Source organism: Lacerta agilis, chromosome 6 (assembly GCF_009819535.1).
Source record: "Lacerta agilis isolate rLacAgi1 chromosome 6, rLacAgi1.pri, whole genome shotgun sequence".
Lineage (NCBI taxonomy): Eukaryota > Metazoa > Chordata > Lepidosauria > Squamata > Lacertidae > Lacerta > Lacerta agilis.
This window is the reverse complement of record NC_046317.1, coordinates 67198955-67210277: the sequence shown is the minus strand read 5'-3', so window position 1 is coordinate 67210277 and position 11323 is coordinate 67198955. Positions and strand designations below refer to the sequence as shown.

At 40.5% G+C, this 11323-nt stretch overlaps 1 protein-coding gene across 2 annotated transcripts; it reads left to right on the top strand.

The window, feature by feature from the left end:
* PXMP4 (peroxisomal membrane protein 4) lies at positions 1-11048 on the top strand. 2 transcript variants are annotated; one of them, XR_004426887.1, is made up of 6 exons: positions 1-167; positions 1846-1908; positions 2744-2942; positions 3737-3927; positions 8882-9000; positions 10842-11048. XR_004426887.1 is itself a non-coding variant. In XM_033153288.1 (4 exons), exons 1-4 carry the CDS (start codon positions 55-57, stop codon positions 4004-4006), a joined length of 645 nt encoding a protein of 214 aa, XP_033009179.1. In that variant the 5' UTR covers positions 3-54; the 3' UTR covers positions 4007-4256. The 2 variants fall into 2 exon arrangements, 1 of the variants encoding a protein (XP_033009179.1); XM_033153288.1 differs by lacking the exons at positions 8882-9000; positions 10842-11048 and having other exon boundaries at positions 3-167; positions 3737-4256.
* The last annotated feature ends 275 nt before the right edge of the window (positions 11049-11323 follow it).

Genomic DNA, 11323 nt, shown 5'->3' with positions numbered 1-11323 from the left:
CGGGATCGGTTTGTGAGCGTGAGAGAGAAGGAGAGAGACTGAGATTCTTCGGCCATGGGGGGCGAGACGATGTTGCGGACCCTGCTCTACACCGTCAACTCCCTACTGCAGCAGCGCAGATACCAGGCCGCGTTGGCCGTCGTCAAGGGCTTCCGTAACGGAGCAGTGTAAGCCCTGGCTGGAGATGAACCGTCTCTCCTTTTCCCCACCCCACGCATCCCTAGTCCGGGAAAGGAGGCTGAGGGGCTCCCGTGTCGGCCGTGGGCGGAGCCTTTGCGCTGAGCTTGGGCGGGCGCCGCTCCAACGAGGAGCTCTGAGGGAGGAAACGAGCCTCGGCCGGGCGGGAAAAGCAGCCCTCCCGGGTAGTTTGCAAACCACCAGCTGGGGGCAAAAGACTCTCTCCAAAAAGCCCTTTCCACGGGGAATGCCTCCTCCGCCAGTGTTAGAAACAAACAAACACGATTCGTGTGTGTCTGGTGGTGGGATTGAAGGCTCGCTTTCTTTCTGGCGCAGGGCCGCCTTTGAATCGCCGAGGGTTTGTGCTAAGCAAAATTAACTACAGTACCTCATAGTGGACGAGTCTTTCTCTGAGAAGAATGACAGCCACGTCTTTGACGAAGTGGCAGTAGACAAGCGTGCCAACTTAAAATATTGGGAAGAAGGGGCAGGTAAGCCCCGCCCCACATAATCGATTACAAGGACAAGGCGTTTGAATGGTATTGACCATCAACTTTGGGAGGCGGCCGCCTCAAATATTTCGGGGGGTGGCAAAGGTACCCCTCGGTCCCTAGGAGTTGGCTCCTATGGCAGTAGATATGACTGCCAGCTATTTGTTTATTGCAGTTGCCATGAAATGTATACACCGCTTGATTGTAGGGGGGAACCTCGAAGCGGTTTATAAAAAAAGTTAAAACAATAATAGGAAAAGTCCACAACAGTAGTAAATAAATAAGTTTACCACGTCTCTTAAATTTTCTGCACGCACTTCACTTCAGTTGAAGCCAAACCGCGGATTTATGGTTGTTTTTCCAATGACCTGAAATCAAGGTTGAGTTATTAAATATTAAATCCATGATGGCTCCTTTTGTAGAAATAGGTTTGGATTAGTATGTGTAAACCATGCCCTCGCTATGTTCTTTTTCTTAAATGTCAGGGTGTGGCTTAAACATGCTAATCCAATTTCTACAACAGAAGCCAAAACCCATCAACATAGGCCATAGCCAATAAACTGTAATACTGTCGAAATATATTTAATACCTCAAAAGTGATTTGTTGCCGAATCATGTTGCTTTCTACTTTACACACATTTCTAAAATCAGGTTTACATGCAAAGTGGAGGGGGACTGGGGTCTTTGAGGTATTGTTGAATTCTAACTGCCATCAGCCTCAGCCTGCATGGATGGCTAGGAATTACAAGATGACTCAAGTTTTAGGCCAGCAACTTCTGGAAGGCTAAAGGTTACCTGTCCCCACTGTAAAGTGAACTGAGCTGCCATTAGTGTAATCTGCATACCCGCGCATATCATACAGGTGTAAATAAATGGTTCTCTCTGAAAAATTGACTACTTTATGGCTAATGAGACAAATGCAGTGCTTTTTCGGGGGGCGCAGGGGTACGCATACCCCTAAACATTTTGTGAATCTTTGTACTTTTGTCCATTTACTGTATTTATTTTCCCCGATTTGAACTATAAAATGGTGATTTTGATTTTTTTTTTAGTCTAAATGAGAGTACCCCTAAACATTTTTTAAGAAAAAAAGCACTGGACAAATGAATCAATAACTTGATTCAAAACAACATTTGTACATATGTGAACAGTTTATTATCTTCTTTCCTTTTGCCAGGTATGGAGCAAAAATACGTGCCCCCCATGCTTTAGTGATGACATTTCTCTTCAGGAGTGGAAGGTATATTTATCAGTCCCTTTCTTTTTCATATGTATGTGTGTGTGTGATTATTTCTTTATAAGACTATGTGATTTGATAAGGTTCAGTACAGCTATTGTCCTCTGTGCATATTGAACCCAGTGAAACAGGATCCTCCTTATTTATTTATACGATTTATTCACCGTAAGGTCCCATAATCAATTATAACTGTACAATCTTACAATTATAAAAACAACTACAGTAAAAACTGTTCCAACAAAAAAGAGAACATGCCTTCTCTCACTGTATTTCTTTGGAATAGAGCAACTGGATTAGAATACAAGGAGACTTGTATCGTATGTTTTCTTGGTGTTAATGAATAGTCATTTTCTTTATTTTTAATTAAAGGCTACAAATGACATGTTTAGTGCTATCCTATATGTGCTCAGAAGGCAGGTTTAGGATGGCAGCCCAACAGCACCGCATGTTTACTAGGAAGAAAGTCTTGTTTGTGTCCATTGGGGCTTAGGCTGCCATTATGTCACATTTACCTGGAAGTAAGTCCCATTAATTGAAGGTGAAGTGTTTCTACTGAGTAAACATGCATAGGATTGGTCACTAGATGTTTCTGAAACATTAAAATAGATCAAATCTGTAAATTTACTATGGAATCTACTCATGTCCATATTAATTTAATTATTAATAGATTGGCTAATCTGTCTTTAGATTTTATTGCTTTCTGAAACTAGGATAAATGATCACTGTGATTTTCTGAAGTAGATCATAGGTTACAACTTAGTAATTAATTTTTATTCACTTCTCTTTTAGTTGAAGAGTGTACTATCTGTAATAACAGGTCTTAATTTTTGTCTCTTAGTTTAAGGGAGAAATTGAAAGCAATTGTTCGTGCCACTTACACTCATTCCAGAAACCTGGCATACTTTGTATTCACATACAAGGGCCTGTTGGCTCTACAGTCGCGAATGCAGGGAAAGAAGATCCCATTTCACTCTTTCCTTGCAGCCTGCATTGGGGGCTGGTTGGTGTTTGGAGAAAATAACAATATTAACAGCCAGGTAAGTGATGGTGTTGTGTGCTTCTGGGTTTATACTGCTGCCCATCTGATGCAAAGTGAAAATCAAGTGATGTTAGTGATCCAGGTTGCTTCATGTCACTGGTCCTTTACTGAATTTAACTGCCCTTCAAATTAAAACTTGAGGACAATAAAATAACTGTGCCCCAACACTTCTGCATCTTTCACTCACCAAGGTGCTCTATAGAATGGGGGGAAAGGGTTGTTTTAGCTCAGAACTCGATTAATTCGGTCCCATCACCAGTTTCTGCTTCTTTCAGCTGCCTGTTTTGATCAGGTTTTTAATTAAATATAAGCATTGCTTTAACTGGTGTACCACTACCAGTGACCCATCTAGCTGAACATATTGCTTCTTCCTGGAGAAATTGTTTGCCTTTGAAAGCTGCAGTTAGTGATATTTTTAATGTTTCACAGAATTAGAAAGCTGCAGTGGGAAGAGGACCCCCCCCACCCCCTACCCCAGTGTGAAGAGACTAGGGTCTCTATGTATATTTTTGTTTCTCCCTAGGTTTACTCTGCATCAGCTTTGAAAATAGTAATCTTTCAACTGAGCACACAAATTACTTTTTCAAGCAACTAAATTTTACAATGCTCGATCATATGCTGTTGCTAAAAAGGGCAAACAACCCAGCTGAGAGACTACAAAAGCATTATGTTAAAAAAAATTTGATTTGACATAAAACCAGCTTGGTGATTGCCTAAATTGAGGACTGTTTGAAATAATCACTTTCTAGATATGTTCCTTGCCTAATATTTGTTTACAATTCCCCCCTACAGATAAACATGTACCTATTGTCTCGTATCCTGTTTGGCTTGTCCCGACTGGCAGTGGAGAAAGGTTACATCCCAGAGCCAAAACAAGATCCCTTCCCACTCTTCGCTGCTCTGGTTTGGGGGATTGTTCTCTGGCTCTTTGAGTACCACCGACACACTCTACAGCCATCATTGCAATCATCCATGACCTACCTGTATGATGACAGTAATGTCTGGCATGATGTTTCTGACTTTCTTGTATATAACAAAAGACCTGCTACCAATCAATCTTGAAAGATCTTTTAGTAATGGCACATTCCAACAGCAGGGCTTTTACGCTTTTATTTGAACAAACTTCACTGAAAATCGTTAACATTGGATGTTGATCTCTACATGGGTTTGGCCACGTTGTTCTGTGTAGGCTTCTGGTTTCTCTGGTTAGAGCTTGAAAAGGCCGGATTTCAAGCAAACCATTTTTGCAATCTTTTTGTAAGGTGTTCCTCTTGTCTGTAAGAGGCCCAGTTTCCTTTTCAGTTGTGGGTGGGTGGAAAAAATGCACTGTAAATGCACTGATCTTAAAACTTGAGAAAATACAGTGAAAATATTTTCTTGTAATACTGAAATACCAGGTGCCATAGGTAACTTTCTGCCTACATATATGCAATACATCCTTCGTTGCTTCCTCAATTAGCCATAAAAGAAATAGGTTCATTCTCATCATAGTAAATACTACATAAAGCTCAAATTTAGGATCTTTGTGTGCAGATATGGTACTGGGAAACTTTACTTCCTATATGCGTGTTTGTTAATTAATTTTTCTTACATTAACCACCTATAACAACATAAAACCAGTAAAAGTGCATTTAGAAAAAGAAGAGGACTAATGGGGGGGGGGGGGAGTTAAACAACTAAGAGAGGCTTTACTGCAGGCATGGTATTCACTTTGCAGTGCAATGGGCCTGTTGTAAAATTTCATCATCAACGACTTAGATAAATGCCAAGATTTATTCAAAGAGTTGAGGTTCATTCCTCTAGACTTATAGTCTAGAGAAAGCTAAGAAACAAAAGGGGAAAAAATGGAGTAGATGGATTGGTGAAACGGTAGATACAGTGGCAAATGAGTGATTTGCTTCTATTTTGACGTCTTCACTGCTAGGCGTATAAATACCTGAATAGTTTTCTTTGGCCCTAGCCTCTTCTAGTTGGAACAGAGGATGCAACTATACACTCTTACAACTGTTGCAGTCGGCAAAATATGGTAGCGCTATGTAAATAGACCTTTGATTTAAAAAAATGCATCTGATCAAGCATCTGCTGTCATAGAAGCAAAGATGCCAATGGATTGTTGAGGATGTTGCTTTTATGATACTGCCTTATCAGAAAATGTTAAATATAAGGTAAGCCACTGATTATAGCACAATTATAGGAAAGTAACATAAAGTCTTGCGGCCTAATCCTCTGGGCTTGCAATGGCAGCTCTTTTTGTGGTAGTTTTGCACAGGATGGGGAGAAAAGCACTTGAGTTATGAATTAAATATACATAGGCAATGGGGAAAATGCTGGGTAAAGAACACGGTGAATGTTTGGTTTTGTTTTTTTCACTTCTTGGGGTATTGTCATTGATTTTTTATTTTATCATTGTCTGGTAACTTGTGATGGTTTATTATTTAGTCCTGTCAGTTGGAGAAGTTTTTTTTAAAGAAAAACTTATCAGGCCACCACACTGGTGTATGTTTCTTGTTCCTTTGTCACATCTTTCAGTGGTTTGCTTGTTTGGTACCAATGTATCAGCTTGTATCCGTGAGCATCTGTCTTGATCTGGCGTGTGAGCTGCCACCTTCTGTTATCCTGAATATTTACTACCATATGTAAAATCTCCTGCAAACACCCCCTCAAGTTCCCTGTCCCATCAAGTCAGATATATGAAAGAACAAACCCACCAAACACCTTCAGAACATTATTGATATTTTAAGCAGTAACTATGTTTTGAGCTTTTCCGGTCTCTCCCCAACATTTGGTTGCTTCCATGCAAAGGCACTATCTTCTACCCCCCCCCCCCCCAAAAAAAAAAGACAGTACAGTAGCTGTTGCGAACTACAGAGTAAGCATAATTGCAACAGTGCCCGCAATATATTTCTTTAATTTACATATAACTTCTGCTGCCCTCCTGTCCCCAGAATGCTAATACTAAGCTCTTCTAGCAAACTGTCTGAGTCTCTTTATCTGTCTGCAGTTCAGAGCACGAAACTGCCATAAAACACATCCAACTGTGGTCCCACCACAGCAGCACCCTTTACGTACCTGTCTGTGACAATTAACTGTGCTTTTTAAAGATTGCTCTCCTGCTGTGTAAGGATAGAATGCTATGCTACAAAGTCAATTTCCCAGTGAGGTAGCTGGAATAATTTTAAACAGCATTTAACATCCACCACTGTTCCTATAGCTCGATTGGTGAGGTCGAATCCCTTCTGCCACTAATGTGATTGAACAATGCCAGTGTGTGCTGGGGAAGTGAACTAGAAGTAATGGGTCTGTCTGAAGACTCTTGGATACATAAGTTCCATTCCTCACCCTTCCAGATCGTATTGTTCGGCAAGCTAAGTGTTCTGTTTGGTTTTCATGCTAATAAGAAAGAAACACAAACAGGAATAAGGAGACGGTTTGAAAATCCACCTCCCAAGCAGCCCGTCACATCAAAATTAAGTCCCAACCATCCCCACTCTGAAGATCAAAACAGACATGCATATGTGTTTACAACAGCTCAATTGTGGCTTCTCATTGAAGGCTCAGCTCTTTTGTGTTTTGTTCAAGAGGAGATCTTGGTTCCCAATGCTGGGGAAATGTCTGTCCTTATCTGATTTGCCATAACTGTTGTGCTTGAATAACACTGCTTCCACAACACAATGAAATAGTACAGGGAACATCTACAAATGCCATGCAGACTACTTAATTATTTCAAGGAGTGGAGGGAGATTGAGTAAATAAGTAAATAGCTGCACCAATCTAAAAGTTTAGGTAAATATAATGTTGAGCTCAAATTACAAAAAAAGAAAAATTTAAAACACCATGTATTTATGGTCCTGTATTTATTCTTAATTCAAGTCCTCTAAAAACCTGGATCTACAATAAGGTATTGTTTCTCCTCCATTAATAACACTGTTGGCTTGTTTTATAAGTTATTTACAATAAGCTTCCTAACATATATTTGGAGGTCTTGATTTGCAGACATCTGCAACAGATATTTACAAGAACAACAAATTAAATAGAACTAGTGACCCCTCGACAATGCCAAGAGCCTGTTTTGTTGTTTGCTTTTTTACTATTTTTAGTGCATACTGCTCTGATTTCCTTAGACAGGATTAGTGGGAAATAAGTGCCTTGTTTGTGAAATACATAAACACGCCTTCACGTGGGTGAATGTGCTTCCCTGCACCTTACTGCTGTTTTCCAAATCATTTAGTTGGTAAACAGCGAAGAGCCACTTCACACCTGCAATTTTGTCTTTGTCAGAGGGAAATGTGTGCCAACATTTAGTTGCATTTAGTTTGCCAGCTTGAATGACCCCTCTCTTTCCACATACAACCTATTCTGTGGTTTCTCCTGACACCCCCAGAGCCAATTTCGGGGGGCATGTCAGGGGTGGGGAAACCCTATTGCATAAGTGAAATCATTCCAGGTTTCTATTGACAGGGCTCCTTAGGTGAATCCTGCCCTATGCTCTCTTCCTCTACACTCATGTAGGTGTTGTGTTTGATAGGGACACTTGTGGTGCTGTGGTCTAAACCACCAAGTGTCCTGGGCTTGCCAATCATAAGGTCAGCAGTTCGAATCCCCGTGATGGGGTGAGCTCTTGATGCTCTGTCCCAGCTCCTGCCAAGCTAGCAGTTTGAAAGCATACCAGTGTGCGTAGATAAATAGGTACCACTGTGGCAGGAAGGTAAATAGTGTTTCTGTGCACTCTGGCTTCTATCACGGTGTTTTGTTGCGCTAGAAGTGGTATAGTCATGCTGGCTACATGAACCGGAAAGCTGTCTGTGGACAAATGCCAGCTCCCTCAGCCTGAAAGCAGAGATAAGCGCCACACCCCATAGTTGAATTTGACTGGACTTAACCGTCCAAGGGTCCTTTACCTTTTACCTGTGTTTGATATGACATATTTTGTAAAAACTAGATCTTTTGACCACATAACTGCAAGCTTTGCTTTTCAAGAATGTGGTGGTGACTAATTGCACGTTTCTACTTTTGCCTTGTAAAAATATTAACTGTAACTACCTTTACCTGGCACAAACTTCCTATTCGTGGTGCTACATATTACAATAATTCTCTTCCTGCCTTCTGGTAAAGCAGACTGATGCTGTTCTATGTATTAAGTTTTTAACAGCAAACATAAGATCAAAAGACAAACAGAGATGATGAATCCCAACTACACTTCTATGAAGCCAAAACTGCTGAAAACCTTAGGAATCATTCCACATACAAGTGACTCTCCATGGCGAGTTATGCCATCCTCACAGCCAGTATTTCTCATACAAGTAACATATAAAAATGGGTATGGCATTCAGTTTGGCTTGCTGAGTTCATAAATCACGCAGAAAGTCTTAAATCCTATTATTTGGAAATATGTGGGTTCTGACCAGGGCTTTTTTACAGCTGGAACTCACCAGAACTCAGTTCCGGCACCTCTCAGGTGGGTGCCACTGCCATTATAAGAGAACAAAGGAGGTGAGTTCATGGTGAGTTCCGACACCACTTTTTCTAGAAAAATAGCACTGACTCTGATACACAAAGAGATATGTTGAGTGTTTGGAGACTTAGATGTGCAATACAGTATTTGGCAGCGACAAGGCAAAATTTCCTAAAAGATAACAGAATGTACATTTGTAACAGACTGAAACGGTGACTTTAGGTTTTTTTCAGGCAATAGTGGATGCATTGAAACATACAGTTAAAGTAACAGATTGGCCAGACTGTTTCAAATAAACCGCTATGTACTTTACTAAATGTAGTAGAAAATTAACTTGTTAATTAGTAAGGTCTAGCTGCCAACACAGCTATGCCACACCTTTGGTTTGATACTGAAGTATATGGAAACAAATTAAATGCAAAATATCTGCTTTAAGATGCACTTCTGTATAATGTGTTTTTTTCTCATTTTAACCTATTTTATAGGGATCCGACACGCAGCTTGTGAGAAAACCTTGCATTCTGACTAGATGTTTCTGTTCCTTAAGAATGTAAAGCTAAGTTTGCAAATGTGATGGAGATCACTAAGATACTGGGCAGAAAAGGTGATTTTAAAAATAAGCCTACATGCATATATTTCTAGAGTCCTTAGTCTGTAATATCAAAGTTTACTTAAGCGTTTCACGCTAAAAGAAATAATAATTTCAGTATAAGGATCTTGTACAAGTGTAACATGCCTGTCAACTGTAATTTGGCATCTGCCAGCTTCATTAAAATGATATGCAAATTATGGGGAGCAATTAAATATGCATATTAGCTGCAGCTGTCCAAGTCATGGCTATGTTGCCAGTGTGGCCCTCCACACTGACCAAGTTGTCTACCTCTGCTCTAAATGATTTATACTGCTAATTAAACTGCAGCTTAATTAAATTCATCTTCCTAACATGGAAATGATTAATTATAAACAAGTAATTGATGTCACTATTATCCAGTTTCTCATATTATCATAGAAAATACAATCATGAGTTAAATCATATAGATGTTGAAAGTAAACTGGTGTCTGTCCTGGTATTTTTGACTACCTTGGTTCTAGGGGCAAGGGTGGCACTTAAAAGTCTTGTGAATAGAAGTATTATTATTATTATTAAATTTTAGTTTAAAGACCATTCAGTAATTCAGAATTTTGTCATTCACAAAGCTGACCAGCTAATCCTAGCCAAACCAGTTGCTGAAACATATTGTCACAGCTATCACAAAAAGGCCACAATGGAATAAGATCTTGAGGGCTAGTGACGTTACACATTGCCATTTTAAGGAGCTGTGCCACACTGTGGAACCAAGTTGGCTACTAATTAATACAGCACCTTCTTTCATCTTGTCTATATGGCAGAAACACATTAGGGGAAACCCTGACTTGCCCCAGCTCCCCAGCATGTTTTTTGCATTGTAGAAAAGAGAGAAGTCAAATATGTACTTCAAACATTAACTTGTGGAGAGATCTCTTTGATCTCCAAAGAATTCTTTTAAGAGCTGTACTAAGCATTATATACAGATGTATGTAACATTCTCCTGTGTGCGTTTTCTTCCTACTGAAGTAAGAAGCAGCTTCAGGAGGCTACAAACTTTAATGGGCCTCATTCCCATACCTGCTGCATTTCTCCTCTGCCCCCCCCCAACCATGACAGAAAAGATTTTGACGTCCATGTGGGGAAGGAGGGGAGGTGCCAGAAAAAACAGCCAGCACACTGAAGGGTTAAAAAGCCTCCCTACTCAACATTACATCATTCCTACTGCATACTATCTATCTTTCTATATGATGGGAAGTTACCTGTATCTGTGCACATAACATCCAGTTTGTCCTTAATGGTTTCTAACCAGTTTGTTTCACTTCTGCTTGCAGAGACTGAGAAATAAAAATGAGATGGTGACAGACATTAGGTCATGTTGCTCTTGAATTGTTGATTTGGTAAAGAAAACAGAGAGGCCTTTCCCAATATGCCTCTATCCATTTAGGAGGAACAGAGTAATGCCCAGCCTGAACACCCAGCACTAAATTGTGTGTGTGTGTGTTCAGTCGTGTCCGACTCTTCGTGACCCCATGGACCAGAGCACGCCTATCCTTCACTGCCTCTCGCAGTTTGGCCAAACTCATGTTAGTAGCTTCGAGAACACTGTCCAACCAGCACTAAATTGAAATTAGTTAATTGGTCATGACTCTGTAGCTGCAGATAGGAGCCCTACATGCCTTGTGTAGGCTATTCAGAGTCATGATGACTGTTTCAGTTTAGTACAAGAAGTGCCAATGCGCATTGGGAACCCTGGCTTTGTGCAAGCCACATCTCAAATGAGATGTCTTGGGGAAAGAAATGTATATGTGAACTGGGGGAGTATCTCTGGTGGGTTGCTGTACTGAAGCTGAGTCTTGTCTTCTTCTTTTCTTTTTTAGAAGTACATTCTTGAACAGCACAAAAGTAAAGGCAGTTAGTTCTGAAGAACCCCCCCTCCCCAGAAGTACCTAGCAAGGATTGGCTTTGTTCATGTAAATATCACCTCTGTCGTTGTCCCCACCCCACCCCTTCTACAACCTTTTAACAAAAGGTACATCATCTTGTTATGTTAGATTGAAATACAGATTAATATAGAAAGTTGCAAATCCAGGCCTGAGTGTTCCCTCTTTTGGGTGTGCGGATATCTTTTCCAGTGTCTGCATAATTTGCACTTCACTCTTAAACACTGCTTTTAACCACCTTTGAGGCAACAGAACTGTGCGATGTTAAAGAGGAACAACCTCCGTTCCCCTGAAGTGGACAGGCTGGTGGACTGTCTGGCTACCCTTGGGGATGGAGGTGGGGGGTTAAGCAGATCTGTTCACCCTGAATAAACTTACTCCACGGATTTGAAATTAAACTTTTTAATTCCATTTGGCAT